This window comes from Mustela erminea, chromosome 9 (assembly GCF_009829155.1).
Source record: "Mustela erminea isolate mMusErm1 chromosome 9, mMusErm1.Pri, whole genome shotgun sequence".
Lineage (NCBI taxonomy): Eukaryota > Metazoa > Chordata > Mammalia > Carnivora > Mustelidae > Mustela > Mustela erminea.
In genome coordinates this window covers 7249356-7269756 of record NC_045622.1, presented here as the reverse complement: position 1 = coordinate 7269756, position 20401 = coordinate 7249356, and the positions used below count along the sequence as shown (strand labels likewise).

Below are 20401 nucleotides of genomic sequence, written 5' to 3'. Positions count from 1 at the left end.
GCTTTCTAAATAGGTTGTTTCAGTTTACACTCCCACTCACAATGTCTGAGAGTACCCTTTTTATCTCACCACCCTTGAATGTTATCTTTTACTTAAATATTTACTAATATGATAGCCAACTGAAATGTCACATTTTCTGGTCTGTTTGTAGAGTTTAGGATAAAATCAAGGCTCTGGAGTCAAATATAACTAAGTTTGGTCATTGCTCTGCCACTTCCTGGCTGTGTTACAGATTACTTAACTCCTTTGAGGCTCTTTATTCAATGATTTTTTTTAAAAAGGGGGTCAGTGTTAATATTGACCCCAAACATAGGGTTGTTGTAATTATCAAAAGAGATGCTCATGTGAAAAGCCTGTTGCTCTAGTGCCTAGTACGTGACATAGCCTGTTGCTCTAGTGCCTAGCGTGTGACAAACGATAGTGAATCCTTTGTTTTTATTGCAAAAGTATGTAAAAGTGTAGCAACTTCTGCTAAGTATGTATGTTGCATACTTTTGCTTGATTAGTGTACTCTCCAGGAATTTACATAATACTTTGACTATCTTTACTCATGCAGCTTGATTGTGGAAGGTTGAACAATTACCTGGCTGATCCTTGCACCCTGGGGATAAAGTCTGGGAGTAATCTTTTAGTTAAGAAAAAGCACACACCTGGTTCCCATCCTTGAGGCATTTGCCATCTAAAGACCTTAGAGTTTAACTCGAGGGGTTTTTAATTGTTCAGAGAGGTCGCAGAGGGCAATGGGGGAGACTCACTGAAGCTGGGATGGAGCTTAGTGAACCTAATCTGGTGAAAGAGTTTCTGGAAACGCTACCCTCTCAGGGAAGACAAATGCTAAGGCAGGAAGGATAGGAATTATTTGTTCTATAAAAGTTAAGTACACGCTTGAGATTTTGTTATTTGAATCTCAAGTTTGTTCATAAAAGGTAAACTACAGGAAGACTGCAAACGGGGCAAGCTGGACCGATCTGGTTTTGTGCACTACCGTTCATGTTTACTCCTAGCAGGTGTTGCTCTTTGAATCCCAGGAGAAGACACCGAGAGGATGGAAGAACAGGGACTAGGAAGAGTCTGTCTAGTCCCAGCCGCTGACTAAAGAGAGCGGCCTGGGGTTAGGCGAGGACCAACTGTCTAACCTCTAATTCTAGGATAATTTAGGTTTGGCTGCTTTTGGGGGGCCTCAGTTCCAGCTTTTCCTTCTTGGTCAACTCCTTTCAACTGCCCCCCCAAAATGTCGGTGGTAATAAAACATGATCAAATATCCTTGTCTAAAGGATAATAATCTGCACTCGCGACTGGGGACATAACCATCGAGGTTTTGGTGGAGTTATCCGAAAAAGCAAGTTTTCCTAGTTGGGTAAAAACTGCTACAATCATTAGACACAAATTTCTCTAAGATAGGCCGGTTTCCGTCTCCTGGTCCTGCATTCTCCAGCTGAGCGGCCAAGTCACACCCCGATCGGTTCAGGATCCCCTCCGGGTAGAGGAGTCCCTCCTCGGGGGCGATGGAAACGCCCTGGGCGAGTTTTCTGGCACCAGCGGGAGTTTCAAGTTTCCACTCGCGGGGCGGGGGGGGGGTGGTGCGGCGGGCGCCCTCACAGCCCGCGTCCCTCCAGCCCAGTCCCGCCAGGAAGGGCTTCCCGCCGCGCTCCCTGTAGGAGGCCCACCCTCGCGCGTCCCCACCCCGCTCCGCGACCCCCGGCGACGCGGCGTGCGGCGGTCCGGAGCGAGCGCGGGGGGCGGGGCGCGGGCGGCCCTCACGGCAGCGGCGGCGGCGGCGGCGGCGTTGGCGCTCAGGCCGCGGCGCGAGGCCGGCCGGCCGGCAGGGGGAGGCGGGGGGCGCGGGGCAGCCCCGCCTTTCCCCCCGAGGAGCCGCCGGGCGGCCATATTGCGGAGCTGTCTGCGGCGGTGGCGGCGCCTCTCGTCTCCGGCGGCCCAGCGCTTCCCACCGCCGCCTGTCCCTCCTGCCGCCGCCGCGACGCCCGGCGCCGCCGCGCAGCGCCCCAGCCGCGCTCGGGGCGGGAAGGAGCCGCTCGCTCTCAGGGTAAGCCGCCGGCGCCCTCCCTTCCCCCACCCCTGTTCCCCAGGCGGCGCCGGAGACGCTGAGGTGGCGGCGAGAAGTTGCAGGGCCCGCGCTGCCCGGCGGCCGCGCCGCGAGGGCCTCGAGCGTCTCTCTGTTCGCGCCCCGCGGGCCGCGGCGCCGCCGCTCTAACGGCCCGGCGGGCCCGGCCGAACCTCCGGGCCGGCGAGAGCGGCGGGGCGCGGCCCGAAGCAGCCGCCGCGCGTTTCTGCTCCGCTCGGGCGCGCGGGCCGCCTTCGGGGTGGGCCCTGGACCCCCCAGCCCCGCGGGAGCCGCGGCTTCCCGCCGCCTGGGCGCGGCCCCAGCGCGGCCTGGCCGGTGCCTTCAGGGGACTCTGAAAATCCAGCCCGCGCGGGTAGAATTACGTTTTGCAGTGTGTGTGGGGGATTTATTAGAACTTCTTCCCCAACCCACCGCCTCCCCCCCCCACCCCGGCCTCCAGTTTGAAAGTAAGGGTGTTGAATTACTAGAGAGCGTGCGTTCTCCCTAGTGGCAAGAGGGATGTTGCATTCCCGGGTTTGGGGCGCGGAGCGGCTCCCGGCACCCGCACCCGCAAGCGCAGGCCCGCGGCTCCCGGCCGGCCCGCTCGCTCTACCTGCTGCTGCTGCTGGGGCTGCGGCGGCCTCGGAGCCGCCCAACTTTGCCCGGCCCTGCGGGCAGCCCGGCCTGGGGTCTCAGACCCCACCCTCCAAGTTGAGGACCTCACGGTCCGCCCCTCCCGGGACGGCTTCTCAACTTCATTTCCGGGCTCCCTCCGAAAGAGGGGCGCTGGGTTCTGTCCGTTCAGTGAGGCGCCTCGCTTCCCGTACAGGTACGGCAGGATTCTTCAGCCCTTCCCAGCATTTGGTTACCCCCCCCACCCCCCACCCCAAGGAGTGGTGGTGATTGATGAGATTGGGAATGTGAAGTCAGTTTCACCAGAGATAAATTTAAAAATAGAGTTGAGAATGTGTAGAGGACGTTTTAATCAGTCCTGTGGCCCTAAGGCTGGCATGATGCAAATGTAAAAGTCGACGATAATCAGGGTTTATTTGATACAGGAGTACTTGGACATCCACATTGCAATCTATTGTTTTGGAAGCATACATTTTTTAGAACACTAAATACTCTTTTATATTTCAGACGGAGCTCTGAATAAACAATTGCCCCGTTCTTTTGGCTGGGTAAATAAATAATGGCCTAATCCATTCCGCAAAACAGCATTATTAGATTTGAGAAGAGATTACTATTCAGGATTGCACTTTTTTAAAAAAAAATTTTCAGAACTCCGGTGTGTTTTATCTTTCGGAGACTAATAGGATAAAAATGTGACAAATGACAAAGGGTAGAACACTCCTTTTGAAGTTAATAATAATGCTTTAAAAAAGAATTGTCCTGTCTTTATTTCTTTGCTTAATCACTTTTTTATGTAGGATGGAATTTAACAAGCAGTTGATATATTATTATTAAGGAATGAATAGATACGCATTGCAGTTCTTTACAGTTTTATTTCAATGAGGCAAATTTTGATTATGACATTTAGAAATGTTAAATTCTTGCTCTTGTGGATTATACATTGTTTTGTTCCCGCCTGTAGCCCTACACATGGAAGATTGTGTAGGAGAGACTCAGAAATATTTGTAGAAAAAGATAATTAATTTTGGTGTGGGTAAAGTATGTTGAGTCTGTCTTTTGTTTTAGACTTTGTCATTGCTTAACTGGCACTTAAACTGATTATTCTTTTTCCTGGTGGTAAGAGATGACAGACTTGGCTCTTCTCTCCCTGTCAGTAGTCTCAGGGAGGGGAGCAAGGGTTGTTTCTTGTTGATTGCTTTACCATTAGGAAGAGCAGAATTGGATTTTATTCATTTTTATCTTTGGCATTTTGTTGAAATGAAGTCTTTATATATTTTTATTTTAATTTCAGTTCTTAATCTTTTAATATAATTTGTGTAGAGTCTAATTAGAGTCTCCAATGTGGAGTGACGGTGGGAATCTTGTTTTTTCATCCATTTTTAATTTAATGCATTTTAACTTAGGCCATTTAAAAATGGAAAATTTTAACCAATGTTTCCCAAAGACCAAAGCCTAAAAAAAATGTGTCCTGTGAAGATTGCGAAGACTGAGAGACTGAGTTGTGCCAGTGGAGCATACCTGATAGGGTAAAACTAACATAATTTTATGCTACTTCTGTGAATCTGGGAACTCAAGGAAGGCACCCTGTCTTCGAAGTGTTACGCCAGCAGACCAAAAGCTAATGGACACTTGGTAACTACCCCGATGGTACCCATGGGGTGATGGACTCAGGGGACCTGGGTTAAGTTGCTGTGGACTCCCCTCTTACAAGGTTATTTTAAGCCTTGCAGTGTTGTTACTCATGGCTGAGGTTCTTCGGATCATCCCTTATTTTTGCAATCAGTGAAGCTCACCTCTTCCATGATCGAAGTGTCCAGTCTGACCAGAGAGTTCCTTAGTTTTTAGCCTCTTTCACAGACTCCTGCTTTTCTTACTTATTTTAGTTCTTGGTATATTTCTTTATTTTAATTTCTGTTGAACATAAATATTAAACCATTTTTAAAGACTATAAAAGTAATACACTGTATGGCAAACTTTAAAAATCTAGAAACATGTAAAGGGAAAATAAAGTCTCTTCACTCCCCAGAACTACCCCCCCACCTGTTTCCATCATGTTTTTTGTAAGTGATAATTGATATTAGCACTTCCTTCTGTACGGAAAATGACAATACTTAGCAAGGATGAACTTATATTTTATCTCGTATTTGTGATTTTTAAAGTCTATAAAAACAATGTTATTTTGTAACAGACTTTGAAAGGGTATTTGTTTATTACTGTGTTAAACATTAATGTTTCTCAGATTCTTATCAGTTGAATGAAATCACACAATGGGATTTCCTATATGAAATCACACAGTGTGATTTCCTATAATCTCAAAGTGTGTTTACGTGCTTGTGCAAATTTTCTTGCTTAATGATTGAAGGTGAAATTCATTTTTTGCTTTCTCCCTAGAGTATGGCATATGATTGGTAGTGGAAAGTGGTGTCCTTTGAAAATACGTGTCTTTATATTAGGAACTGATTGGAAAGGAAAAATAGTCCATAGGATTTACTTCTTTCCTCATTGCATTTAATACTGAATTCTAGCTTCAGCTTCCTGGAAAAGAAGGGTTCGGTCAGGTTACAAGTTGTATAGTTTTTTTCTTTGAATAACCAGTATAGAAATACTTGCAGATTTACTAATTTAAAATATTTAGTTTTATTCAATAGGTAGATGTTATAAATTTGCATATGCATGTTTTGTATTTTTTCTGTTATAATATGTGTTACTCTATAACAATTCTAAATTGCATTTTGCAGATGTTATATTTAAAGTAAGGTAATGACTTTTTTTTTTAAACATCAAGCACTCTAATATATTTGAGTAGAATGCTCAAGACATGCTGGGTTACTTTTCTACCTAATTTATATACATTTGAAGTAAACTGTTTTTGAGTTTTAGTCAAGTTGATTTGTTTGAGAAAGATACTGTCTTTGCTTTAGTCATTTAGAGGAGAGGTCAACGAACTAGTTGGCAGGCCAGATGTGGCCTGCTTTCCTGATTTTGTAAATGAAGTTTTATTGGAACACAGAAATCCCATTTGGTTACATACTATATATGACTGCTTTTGTGAGCTGTAACGTCAGAGGCCATATATTTTGCAAAACCTAAAGTTTTCATTCTCTGGCCCTTTACAGAAAAAGTTTGCCAACCACTGATTCAGAGGAAAGAAACCTTGTTGAAGGAGTGTCTTAGGTACAGTATCAAAGAAGGAGATAGCAGCACATTGTTTTGTTTTCCCCCCATGATTATAGAATTTGTAAAGTTACAAAATTTTAGTATCAGTAAGTGTAACAGATAGTTTTTTCTGAGTTGTAGGTAGTCTCTATGGGCTTTTGGGACCTTAAATATTTCTTTATTTTTGTGGAAAATTGAAGTTAAATAAGAGTAGCTGCAATGAAACTGTGAAGTGAGCAATCTTTTTTCAAGGACTTCTGTCACGTAAGATACTTTGGCCTCAATAATAGAACATTCTCAACCTGGCTTAAATACTGAGGAAATGTATGATCTTATATAATGAAGTCTGGAGGTTCAAGAATAGCTCAGTAATGACATCAAGGACTCCTCTTTACAGTTCTCTGCTCTGTGGTGTTCCCCCTTAACCTTTATAGTAAGACTGTTTCGTCTTGTTACAATCTGGCTCAGCAGCACTCGCATGCCATCCATACTGCAGTGCTCAGAGGAATGAGAAGGGCTCCCCTTTCCAGAAGCCCCCCAACAGATGTCTTCTTAGTTGCATAGGCTGGGATTGGGATATATTATTCCATACCTAGCTAGTCACTGGTAAGGGTAGTGGGATTGCCCTTTTTTCTTTTTTTAAAGATTTTATTTATTTGTTTGACAGAGAGATCACAAGAGGCAGAGAGGCAGGCAGAGAGAGGAGGAAGCAGGCTCCCCGCTGAGCAGAGAGGATGCCGCTGGATCCCAGGACTCTGAGATCATGACCTGAGCTGAAGGCAGAAGCTTTAACCCACTGAGCCACCCAGGAGCCCCTTGGGATTGCCCTTTCTTATGATTCTCCTCTTACTAGATTGTTTTCCTTATTCATATACCAAGTGTTTTGAATTCTTTCTTTCTCCCCACCCAAAGTCACATCCAGTACTGATCTGTTATACATAATCTGGCATGAATATGTCAGTTCCTATCTTCTTGGGTACTACATTTATTTAAATTAAGAAATGAAAAGCATTGATTTCTGCTAAAATACTTCGAAGGCAGGGGTTGACAAACTGTGGCCTGTTAGCCAAATGCAGCCTATTCCATTTTTATAAATAAAGTTTTATTTGAACACGGTAGTACATTTGTTTACATATTATCTATGGCTGGCTTTCATGCTACAACCCCAGAGTCGTTGCAATAGAGACCATATGGCCTTGGAAAACCCAAGAAGTTTATTTACTTGCCCGTCCCTTTTAAAAAAGATTTTTATTTATTTATTTGAGAGAGCAGAGAGAGAGCACCAACAGGGGGAGCAGCAGAGGGAGAGGGAGAAGCAGGTTCCCTGTTGAGCAAGGAGCCTGATGCAGGGCTTGATTCCAGAACTGAGATCATCAGCTGAGCTGAAGGCAGATGCTTATGAGACTGAGCCACCCAGGTGCCCCTTTACCTGGCCCTTTAGGGAAAAAGTTTGCAGACTTTAAGATAACAAAGGTACATATATACTTCTGTGCCAAATACTCTCTGTATTTGGGGAGTAAGATATTGAGAACTTCACACTAATGGTAATGTAGATGTGCTGTACCATGAAGTGTGGTCACTGCCTAAATGCTCTTGTATGTAGGAACGGGAGTTAATATTTAGTGCATCAGTGTTCTAAGCAGAGTCTTCTGTGATGTGAGATTTGAGTGTTGTTTCCTACTTTATTTTTAAAATTTTCCTATTGTTTGTGTATGTTAACTAGTAACTTTTAATAAGTTGAGTAGGTGTTGTTTATAACCAAAAATCCTGCCTAGTGTATGGAATGAGCGGGCACATGAGTGCAACAAATAAAAGGGAGAATGGGGGTACAGGAAATGTCAGCCATGCTTAATTGAATCTGGAACCGGTTGGCTTTTACTGAGTGTGTAGGGCAGATTAAACTTTGTTAGCCATCATCTGGACTCCTGATATTTAATGATAGAACTGGCATATAACCTTACTGACTGCATGAGAGAGTTTTGTCCAATTTAAGAGATATTTAAGAAACATAATTACTTTATTTCGTCTTGAAAATAAGCTGCTTTAAAGTCCGGTGTTTGGAAACCTATAAAGCGTAGAATTACATGTGAGAATTCAGATCATTTTGGAACTTTGCTTCTTTCCTGCTGCAAAGGTGACTTACGTGAATCTGTTTTTACATCTTTGAAAACTTACTATATTAGTTTTTGGTGTTTTCGTAAGTGTTAAATGAAGTACTTGGACTGGATTTAGCTTTCTTAGCTTTTAGCGTTTAAAATTTATCGATGCAAACGGTAATGTATTGTTTTTCTACCCACCTTGGGAACAATATTGATAAGGTGTTCCTTTGAATTTACAGATTTCTTTTAGAAGAGAATCTGAATTCAGTGTGAAGCTTTTTTTTTTTTTTTAGATTTTATTTATTTATTTGATGGAGAGAGAGATCACAGGTAGGCAGAGAGGCAGGCAGAGAGAGAGAGAGGAGGAAGCAGGCTTCCCGCTGAGCAGAGAGCCCAATTGGGGGGCCCAATCCTAGGACCCTGAGATCACTACCTGAGCCGAAGGCAGAGGCTTTAACCCAGAGCCACCCAGGTGCCCCAAAGCTTTTGTTTTTAATACTGCAATTCTGCTTTATATTTTAAGTTTTAGAAATTTGCTTTGCATTTTCAGTAGCATGTAAAAATTGCTCAAAAATATTGAATATTTCATTTCCTTGAAAATATCCTTGAACAAAAATCACTTTCTACATAAGCAAGTACTTAATACCTTATTTGGAACTGCATATAACCCTTACAGGAAACCCATTTACAGAGGTGATTATACCAGTATTATTTTTTAAGTCGGCTCCTTGCTGGGTGTGGGCTTGAACTCAAAACCCTGAGATCAAGACCTGAGCTGAAGTCTAGAGTTGGACACTTAACCAAGTGAGCCGCTCAGGTGCACTGTGATTATACCAATATTAACCTGTACTTATAATGTTTTTAGAGGTAGTCTTTTGACCCGAAAACAACAGAAGAATGAGCTTTAGCTTTTTGAAAAGCTCTTAAAATTGTTTGAGATGAGCTTAGCTAGAATGTCAGAAAAAAGGCAGAATAGGAAAGCCAGAAGAGCCCTAGGACTAGGGTTTAAAAGGACCTCTGATGGTTAACTAGCTTTATTACTTTGGGCAGGTCATTTATCTGAATATTAAATTCCTTATTAAAAGAATGAGGGATCCTATCTTGGGCAGAGGGAAGAGAGCAGTTATTATGAAGATTAGGTAATAGACGTAAAGATGTCTGGAGAGCGAGTATTCTACGGATACTTTCTTCATTCATGAGCCGTCTCCTTAGTTTTGCCTTTCATTTGCATAATGGAGCTAAAATTTTTTTTGCCCTTTTTGCTTCACTTCGGGAATGACATGGCATTATGTAGCTAAAGGTGCATTAATATTGCTATTAAATTCAGTATTAACACTGAGCTGAAAATACAGTATAGTTCTGTGTATTGTAGAGGTTTTAAGCCTGTGTCTGAACTTGGATAGGGAAAAATGTTGCATCTTTTTAACATGTTTTCTTCCATTATTAGTGTGGGGAACTGGTAGTATTAGCAGTACTACCAATAGAAATTGTAGATATTTTCATAGTCTGTTACTGTTAGAGAAATAAACTCATCATTACTTAGGAGTTTAATCATTAGATCCACTTGTAAATACTTTTATTTAAAGATTAATTAAGCACAGATATTACTGTGTCATAAATGTGTGATTTTAATATTTCGATAATTGCATTCCAATGTAATTGGAATTATGCAATGTTAATGTATTTTATTTTGCTCATTTTAAAATGCTTTTCTAGGAAAGGCTTCACAAGCTTCACCAAAGGGCCCGTCCAGGGGAAAAGTGATTAAGAACTTTTTTATTGTAGATGTTGTTATTGTGTTGGTTTTTGACTTCCAGAGTTACCTTATTAATTTAGTTTATATTTCTCTTTGTCACACTGCTTCCTAATTCCCCAGTAAATTGGCAAAGGAATTCTTTTGTAACTTTTTGGTCTGTGGAGAAATCAGAGCTGGTTCAGAGATTGCTTCTGTGTCTCAGAAGACAGGAAAAAATTTATAGTTAGGCATGGAGGAAAAGGAGATCTTAAGAGTAAAATTAGGCGGTGTGGTATAAATTATTGAAGCTTCAGTATAGGCCAGTATGGATTAGACTTAACACCTGTTTTACCACCTGGCAGGTGGGAAGAGTCTGTTGTGCCACTGACTTAATAGAGCTCAGGGTGTTTAGCACGAGGCTGTTTTTCCATTGTTTGTGGTAGAGAGGAGGCTTGAGGGTCACCCTCAGAGTTAAAGGACAAAAAAGAGAATGTTTCATATAAATGCTTTATCTGTAAACATTGTGTGTATTTTTTTAAGATTTTAATTTATTTATTTGACAGAGAGTACAAGCAGGGGGAGTGACTGGAACAGGGAAAAGCAGGCTCCCTGCTGAACCAAGAGCCAGATGTGGGGCTCCATCCGAGGACCCTGGGATCGCCACCTAAGTGGAAGGCAGATGCTTGACCAACAGAGCCACCCAGGCACCTCTAAACATTGTCTTTAGAGTACATAACCATACAGTTAATTTTCTGGCAATGGGAAATGTGTATGGTCTTAGCGTCTTTTAAAACTACTTGTTGAGTATGTCTTTGCCTTGATTGTGCTTCCTTGCTTCTGGGGGAGTCAGTATGGCAGAGAGATGTAGGGTAAGACCACTTTAAAAAATTTAGGAAGAGTAGGGAGGCGGGAGTAAATTTTTTCTCAGTAATAATGTATTATGAGGGCAGATGGGAGAAGAGTTGATTGGTATTAAGTGTCTCTGATATACAATGGTTTAGGTGATTATATATTATCTTTTTTTTTTTTTTAAGAAAAGAAAGAAAGGAAGACTCTGAAAGACAGTGATTTCAAGATGAATCAGTTAGAGATGGAAACCAAAGACGTATCTCGGTTGTCTTGGTATCTTAGCTCTTTATGTGACATTTTATTAAATTGTCCATTTTGGTACTAACAAATGCTAGTTTCAGGAAAAAAGAAAAAACATAACTAATGCAATCGTGCAAAGATTAGAAATGTATTACTGAGGTTAAATATTATTTTAGTGTTAAGTGTTATATATTTTTCAGTAATAACTAAATACATATTTACATATACATAATACACATACATACTAAAATATATATTTTTCAGTAATAACTAAAAACACAGCAGGATCCTAAAAAGATTTAAAGTGGGATTCTTATATATGTCATATAAGCTCGTAAACTGAGATATAACCAATTTAGAAAATAAGACCCTGATTATTAAGTGGCCAGTTTGTTTCTCAAGATATTTGTAAGGATACCTGTGTTTTACATAATGAAAATGAATGGTTACATAATCACTTATCCTAATGTAAATGTTTATACAATTTGTCATAATACAGAGAAAACCTGTAAGAGTCCATCATGTTATCAGAGTTTCAACATTGTAATTTTAATCATTGGCTTTTATAATGAGTACTGCTGAGAATATCTTGCTACAGATTACTTTCATTTGTATTTCTTTATTTCTTTGGGGTATATTCCAGAAGGAGAAGTTCCTTTTCAGGAAAAAAATTGAGCTTCTGTTAATATTTACAACTTATTTCTTAGAAACACTGAGCCAGTTTATGGTGCTACCAGCAGTATTTATGGTGCTACCAGCAGTATTTATCTACTTTTTTAGCAGTACTGCTTCATCAGCATTGGGATGTGTAATTAATAATTATTTTGCTAGTTTAATGAGATATAATCAGTAATACCTTAAAGCCATTTTGATTTGTGATTTAAATCAGCACAGTTGTGCATTTATTTTTTTTTTAAATTTTTTTTTAAGATTTTATTTATTTATTTGACAGAGAGAGATCACAAGTAGGCAGAGAGGCAGGCAGAGAGAGAGGAGGAAGCAGGCTCCCTGCTGAGCAGGGAGCCCGATGCGGGACTCGATCCCAGGGCCCTGAGATCATGACCTGAGCCGAAGGCAGCGGCTTAACCCACTGAGCCACCCAGGTGCCCTGTGCATTTATTTTGTAAAGAGTTTATAGAGAGTTTGTGTTTCAACCATTTACTGAGTGGGGTCTGAGTGATATCTTTATTAAATATATTAAATTATTTACTTTCCTTAGTAACTTTTTGTAATGACTATTGGATATTTTTTTGTTCCATTACTTCTATTTTGCTATTTATTTTGTTCTATGGGTCTAAGAATTTTAAATAAAATATATTAATCTGTCTTCATCATAAGGTATGTATCTTAGTCATTATTTTCCTCAAAAATTTGAATTTTTAAATTCTCTTTTTGAAAAAAGATTCATCTACTTAGATTTTATTAAATATTATGGTGAATTTCTAGGTCTGACTTCAGTTTATTGGAATAATTTTGTTCTTTCGTTTTAAAGAAAGTGTTTTTCTTATTACAAAAGCTCTACTTTTTTATTTTAGAAATTTACAGATTCGTTTTAATTCATAGAGACTTGATATTTTGGGGTATAATCATACTAGTCTTTACATTAATACTTTAAAAAAAGAAATGTGATGATACTGTACGTGTGGTTTTATAACCTGCCTTTTTAGTAGTTTGTGGGTATGTTCCCATGTCATTTAATATTTTTCTGTAACATTTTGAGGGGCTGCATCGAAGTCTAGCAGAACCTATAGGTATACCATGGTTCACTTAACTAATATCTCAGTATTATATACACTTGTATAAATAACACTGTAACTAGAATCTTTGCAGCTCTATCATTGTACACATTTGTTATTTTCTTTGGGTAAATTTCCACAAGTACTTTTTAAATATCAAGTAGGGAAAGACAGGTGAGTATATAGTAGTCCTCTGGACTCTAGGATAGGTGTCAAAAGACTCTGGCCAGTGATTACCCGCGTGACTGAGAACAAGAAATCTTTGTGCAGTTGTCCTTGTTTCTTAACTATAAAATAGCCATAATGTGACTTGTTTGGTCTTCTCGGATTTTTGTTAGTAGAGAATTAATGTATAAGAGCACACAACTGTGGAGTCTTCTCTAAGTACAGGGCATTGTTGCTCAGTTGGTTAAGTGTCTTCCTTCAGCGCAGGTCATGATCCCAGGGTCCTGAGATCGAGCCCTGCTCTAGCTCCATGCTCAGCAAGGAACCTGCTTCTCCCTCCCCCATACTCCCTGCTTGTGCTCACTGAAACTCTTCTCTGTCAAATAAATCTTTAAAAACAGAACAAAACAAGGTGGAGATTAACCTGATTTTTAAGAGAGAAACAGTATTCTCTGAGAAACAGAAACATAAAAACATGAATTTTTAGATATCCACCAAATCCTTATGGATGGAGGCTTTTGTTAGCCACCCCCACCCCCGCAACTCCCCACAGTTTCGGTTGGGTTAGGTTTGTTGGATTTTTTTTTTTTTTTTTTTTTGGACACACAGATCACAAGCAGGGAGAGAGAGGGAAGCCGACTCCCTGCTGAGCAGAGAGCCCAGTTCGGGACTCGATCCTAGGACCCTAAGACCATGCATGACCTGAGCCAAAGGCAGAGACTTAACCCACCGAGCCACCCAGATGCCTCAGGTTTATTGGAGATTTTGAAAGCTTAGTTCACTAGTGTAAAAAACCTGGTTTTGTGGGTGTTGGCCTATGATACCTTTATTCTTTTATGTCTTCAGAGCTCTCTTCTTAAACCTAAAGCTTTAATTTTTTTTCTTGAAAGGGTCTGGTCCTTTTTATAAAGAGCACAACTTGAAGTAACTCTAGTATTGAAAACTTGGATAAATCATTTTTTAAAGGAAAGGGAAAAAAAGAAAAACCTACCTCTGTTTCATTCCAGTATTAGATTAACCTATAACTTCAGAATTTCTGCAAATCTACATACTTGATATTTATTTACCCTGTGTTTGCTAACTACTTTATCTATAACTTGAGTGCTTTAACTTTGTTTACATACTCTGGCATTAGTTCTTGCTTTCTTTCCCTTGTTCTTCCTTACTGATGAGATTGCACAGGAAGGATGCAACAGGCATGTGGTTTAATAAATAACATGATCGGTGCCTGTGCAGGCTCTCCTGAGTGTCATCAAACTTCTTTAGTGTGTAGCTTTGGCATCAGATATGGTAATGCAATACAGAATGAGAAGTTAAGGTAAAAATTAGCTGAGGGCAATTAAAACTCTTAAAAAAAATCAATCAATTAATAATTAAAGTAATCTCTGCACCCAGTGTGGGGCTTGAACCCATCACCCCAAATCAAGAAAAAAAAATTTTAGGGGCTCCTGGTGTCTCAAGACGGTTAAGCATCTACCTTCTGCTCAGGTCATGATCTCCAGGTCCTGGGATGGAGCCTGCTCCGCAGGGAGCCTGCTTCTTCCTCTCCCTCTGCTGCTCCCCCTGCTTGTGTGCACGCTCTCTCTCTCTCGAATAAATAAAATCTTTAAAAAAAATTAAAAATGATTTAAAAAAAAATTCCTGATACTCTGGTATGAGCAAACCTGAATTAGCTTTGTAGGCTACATGTATAAAACTCAGGGCTTGCAGGACTACTTCATTGGTTAGTGGGTTAGGGACATGAGTCTTCTGTCCTAAATTACAAACTCTATAAAGAAATAAACCATAATGAACTGAAAAAAGGAAAATTTTGTGGTGACAAAAAATAAACATAAGGGGGCACCTGGGTGGCTCAGTGGGTTAAGCCTCTGCCTTCAGTCCAGGTCCTGATCTCAGGATCCTGGGATCGAGCCCCGCATTGGGCTCTCTAGTGGGAAGCCTGCTTCCTCCTCTCTCTCTGCCTGCCTCTCTGCCTACTTTGATTTCTCTCTCTGTCAAATAAAATAAATAAAACCTTAAAAAAAAATAAACATAGGGATCAAAGGAAGATTTAAAACAAATAAAATAGCATAGCATTATTAAATTTTTTTTACAAAGCTGAAAAAATTTCTAGAAGTAAAAATATATAATTACCAAAATGCTGAACTACTGAAGAGATAAAACATTAAAAACAACTGGAGAGAATTAGTGATTCGAGGAATGTTGCAGAGAGAGATAAAGAGCTGGAAAATATAAAAAAGTAGGTTTGGACTAGAGAATAAAATATGTATTATGTGTCCAGTGAGAATTGCTGAATGAAAAGAAAGAGAGACAATGGCTAATAATTTTCCAGAATTTGAGAAAAGCATACATCTTCAGAATAAGGAAAAGCTTACCAAATCCTGAACAAGATAAATATAAGCAAATCCGAAGAATGCCTCCCAGAAAGTTCCTGAAAGCAGAGAGCAAAGGCAGATTATCTCAGAGAACTGAGTTAGATTAACTGTAGATAACACATCAGCAGTAACAGATGCCAGAAAAATCATGTCCTCCAAATCCTGAGGGAGCAACAGTCAATTTAAGAGTTCTGCATGCAGTTGAATCATTACCTTATGGAGGAGGGAAGTATTCACTGGAGAAATATAACAGTTCTAAACCTGTACTCACCTAATAGCATAGCCTTAAAAAATATAAATTAAAAAGTGACAATGTATAAGAAGAAATTAACATGCACAGTCCTACCTGGGAACATTTTAATCCATTTTTTTCTCAAGTTGCTTAAGTAGACTAAAATGAGCAACAGTAGGGAAACTATAAACAAAACATTAAGTACTTGGTCTGGCTTGATCTAATTTATCAAACACAAAACATACATTATTGTCATTTATAGGCAGAAAGTTAGAAATGAAATTTTGTACTAAAGATGAAGTCTGAATGAACTCTTCGGCTATGGTATAGTAAAGTTAGAAATAAATAATAAAAAACACTTTGTTCCCAGACCCATTCCATTTGAAAGTTAAAAAAAGTTTCTTAGTCATGATTAGAGATCAAAACTGGAAAGGGAAATGTGCAGAGCCAATGAAAAAACTGTATATAAAAACCTGGGGGGGGGGAACCACTAAAGTGATATTTAGAAAAATGATATTTATTTTATTTTAATTCAGTTAATTAACATAGAGTAGATTATTAGTTTCAGAGGAAGAGATCAGTGATTCATCAGTTGGATAAAACACCCAGTGCTCATCACATCGTGAGCCCCTCTTCATGCCCATCACTGTTACTCCATCCCTCCACCCACCTCCCCTCTGGCAACCCTCAGTTTGTTTCCTAGAGTTAAAAATCTCTCTTGGGGTTTCTCACCCTCTTTGATTTTGTCTTACTTTATTTTTCCCTCCCTTGCCCTATCATCCTCTATTTTTCTTAAATTCCACATGGGTGAAATCATGTGATAATTGTCTTTCTCTGATTGACTTATTTCACTCAGAAAAATGTTACGGTTTTAAATATAAGGCGAGACATTTTGAAAAATAATCCTGGAAAAGGAGATTTATATTTGTGTTTTTAGGAACTCTGTTGTTGCTTTGTTCTAAAACAGGCACATTGACCTGAAATGCCTTTGGTACATGTGAGTTTGGAAAACTTAGAGAGCTCATTTGGTAGTGGTTTAAGCATTTATTTAAAAAAAAAAAAGGCAAATCTAGAACAGATCTGGATTAAAAGAAAAATACGGTGGTTACACTATAGATATTAAAATACATTCTAACAGTACAAATAGGAAAAAAAAGTTCCCAGTGTTTTATGTGAATGAATAGTGTGGTTTGGGGTAAACTTTTAGTAATAATATTGTATCATTTTGTATTTTATAATATATAAAATACTTATAAAAAGTACTTTTATGATCTGTCTCATTTGTGTGACGAGTTTAAAGAACTTCTGTGTTCTGTGAAATAGATGAAGGAAAAAGTATTGTTTCAATATGTTATAAAGATCATGTTTTTTAATATTTAAGTATACGAATGTTATACCTACATCCTTGATATATTCAAATGATAAAAGTTATTTTAAAATGTTCTGGACAATATGGGGGGATACTTTGTGTATGAAACTGCCTGATACTTGGACATATTTATGACCTTGATGCACATACTAGAAAAGAAAAAAAAATGGGAATTACTTAAAGTTTAAATTTTAGGGCTTAGAAAATGAGCCACAGAGTAAAGCCAACTAACAAAAAGAAAAGTCATGAGGAAAAAGAAATTAACAAAAAAAGAACAATAAAAGAAACAGAAGATCAAGGAAACTAAAAGCTGGCCTTTAGACCAATAAACTAAGCAAACTTCTGGCAAGATTAATCAGGCAAAAGGGAAGGGAAAATTTAATAGTATTAGGAATACTAATAGAAGATTGTGACTGCCAACATAGTAAATACAAACGTCATGAGGAAATACTATGAAACTTTCTAGAAATAACGTCACCAAGACTTGTAGAAAACCAGATTTTGCTATAGGGTAGAGATTTAGCTGTTTTGGCCATGTTACATTTGAGATAATCTAGACATTGAGCAAGGCAAGTTAGCCAAGCATGTTCTAGAAATACAGATTTGAGAATTACTAACTTGTAAATGATGTGAAAAGGTCAGTTTTGAGGATGTTTTAAGACCTGAGATGATGAGGATGAATTAAGACAGTAGTGGGATGAAAAGAAGATACAGAAAGAGAAGATAGGTCTCAAGTACAGTTTAGGTTCATGAAAGCAGGTGACTGACTGTAGGAAGGAGTGTTAAGATTTCCTAGCTAAGACTTAAGGAAATGAATTTCATAGCTCAATTATTAGATAAATATCTCAGGTGAAAGTTTCTTTTAAAGAGAGGTCTCTTTGGCACATGATTGAGTAAAATGTAGGGAAATGATGTTTCACTTTTTTTTAAATTTGGAGAATTTTCTGGTTTATTGTAACATTAAAAAGCAATTGACACTGAAGTTTTAGAACAATTATATATTAATTTAGTTGATGCTAGTATAATGGATGAATTTTCTTGGCAGAGATATTATCAGTGAAAGCTGATTTTCAAGTAGTAATATACCTTACTGAAGGTTTTCGAATTGAAATGATGGGTCATTTTTTCTGAACAAACTAGTAAAGATTAAGAATGTTAGATCCTTCGGTTGGTTTGTTAGCTGTCTTTAAGAACATTTACCCTAAGACAATATAGCATGATGGATTTCTTGGATTAGGATTCACTTGTTTTGCTCTACAGGGAGAAGATAAAATTTAACATTGGCCTCAAGGACAACTCTAAATTTCAGTGAAGGCCATCAGTTTGCTGGTGAGTAGCATGTAGATTGCTAGTGTGTACTCTTTGGCTGTTTAATACACCTTAGGTAAATAAACTACTCAGTTTATTTTAATGTGGTTTTTAAACTTTCAAGAAGAAAAATAATTTTTTTTAAAAGGTTATCTTTTTAGAGTTTATGTTAATCAGAATTTCCTTTTGTCTTTGTCAGTACAGAAGAAAGGTTGAAAAGTATTCTTGAGTTCATCTCTTTTGAACTTGAATCTGTATCTCCCCCTTTTCTGTTCCTCTCCTCTCCCAGGCTGGATGTAGAGGTGAACTGGACACAGACAGAGACAGCATTTGGGTCCTTAGCAGTCTTGATTCGTTGCTATGTGTAGTCTCTGAGTAAATTGAAATTTGGGGTTGGTGATCGGTAGGCTTTAGATTATGTTGTGTGAGATATGTGCTCTTTTAAATCACAGCTATAAATATTTTTAGAAAAGGTGAAATTATAGTAAAAGACATTGAAAATTAGAATAAGACAGTTCTTTTTTTAAAGTTTTTATTTTTAGAGAGCTCTGTGTTAAACTCACAATTTAAAATGTTTTAATTTTTATTCTATACAAATTATTAACATCAAGATATTATATAAAAGTAATAGATATATTATGCTTTCTTTTTTCTGTAACTGCAGGTGACATCAGAATTCATAAAAGTGAATTTTTTTAAAGAAGGTGATAAAAAGAGAAGGAAAATGCCGAAACCAGTAAGTGTATTTTACTTTTACCACTACGTAGTTAATGAAACATCAGTAGCATTAATTTCCTTTTGAAACAAGGCAAAATGTCATGGTAGAGTTGTTGGGAAGAAAAAGGCACGGATACCTCTATTGCTTGTTTCAGAGTAATGTGGCTACAATGAAGTACTCTGAGCCAGTGAAGAAGAGGTAGAGGCAACATTGCAGTGAAGATGGGAATTCGTGGGTTCTGGAGCCAAACTGTCTTAGTTCATATCCTGGCTCTGCTGCTTCCCCTCTGTGACTTTTTTTTTTTTTTTTTTTAAGATTTTATTTATTTATTTGACAGAGATCACAAGTAGACAGAGAAGCAGGCAGAGAGAGAGGAGGAAGCAGGCTCCCCACTGAGCAGAGAGCCGAAGGCAGGACTTGATCCCAGGACCCTGAGATCATGACCTGAGCCAAAGGCAAAGCCTTTAACCCACTGAGCCACCCAGGCGCCATCCCCACCCCCTGCCCCGTGACTTTCGATTGGTTACTTCAGACTCTCCAATTCTTAATTTCCTCCTATAAAAAAAATGGAGACAGTTAGTTACTTAAGGGAGTTTGGTGAGAATTGGTTGAACTTCGTACATATTCACTGCTCAGTATACAGTAACTTCTTGTTACAGGAGGAAGCAATGAGAGGTTGGAAGGACCCATGCATTAATTTTCTCATAATTCTAGCTTTGATGCTAGTGATAACTGATGTTGATATTATGTAGTCTTTTTTTTTTAATTCAAGAGAGAGTATATGATTTTCCTTAGCTTTATAATTACATAGTTCTGAAATGTTTTTAAATTTCATCTAACAATATTGGGTTTTTTTTTTTTTTCAATGTTCCTTTTGCCCAGTTATCTTTTAAGAAAATTATTGGTTATAGCTATTGAAGTTTTCTGGCATGAATATCTCTTTGGGAATACTTTAAAGACTGAGCAGGTAAGGTAACAAACGGTGAATTTGCATTGTTGGAGGAAGAGAAGAAGAATAAACAAAAGGGGTAAACATCAGAAAGGAAGAAGTAAATTTTTCTATTAGTCTGTGGCATAATTGTTTATGTAGAAAATCTTCAGGAATCTGAAAAACAGCTCCGAGAACTATAACTGAACTTAGCAAGATTGTTGGACACAAGGTTGTATTTTTAAAAATCAGTAGTCTTTCTTACATACTAGTAGCAAAATTTGAAAAATGAAGTAAAAAAATCAATTTGTAACAGCATCAAAGTCATAAAATACTTTGGAATTAACTGCTTTGTCTGGGTGTCAGCCAGCAACAAGGGAGGAAAAAGCATAGAGAAGCATGCGCAGTGTTTTATGCCGAGGCTCAGGAGTGGCCTTGTCTCTTCTGTCTGCTCTGTGGGTAAGAACCTAGTCATAGAGCCACATCTAATTGCAGGAGACCTTAAGAAATGTTTACAGCTCTGTAGCCATATACCCAACTGTAATTCTGCTAGAATTTGGGGGTCAAACAGCAAGCAGTCTCTTCTACACTTAATGGTTAAAAGGAGATAAATCATATGAAAAATTCAGAAAGAGGAGTTCTAAGATTGAACAACTATTCATGATTTAAAACAAAACAAAACAAAACAAAAAACAACCCAACACTTCTTAAGCTAGGTATAGAAGAAACCGTAACTGCAAAAGCTCTTTTTAATGTGTTAACAGTGGGAGCTTTTTTTAAAAAAGAAAAATCAAGA

At 38.8% G+C, this 20401-nt stretch overlaps 1 protein-coding gene across 2 annotated transcripts in view; it reads left to right on the top strand.

The window, feature by feature from the left end:
• Positions 1-1934: 1934 nt before the first annotated feature.
• RDX (radixin) overlaps positions 1935-20401 on the top strand; it is an 87649-nt gene continuing 69182 nt past the window's right edge. For both annotated transcript variants that reach the window (XM_032356357.1, XM_032356356.1), the window contains exons 1-3: positions 1935-2044; positions 17912-17980; positions 18624-18695. In XM_032356357.1, the coding sequence (XP_032212248.1) occupies positions 18684-18695 (12 nt within the window). In that variant the 5' untranslated portion in view covers positions 1935-2044; positions 17912-17980; positions 18624-18683. The remainder of the gene's footprint in view (positions 2045-17911; positions 17981-18623; positions 18696-20401) is intronic.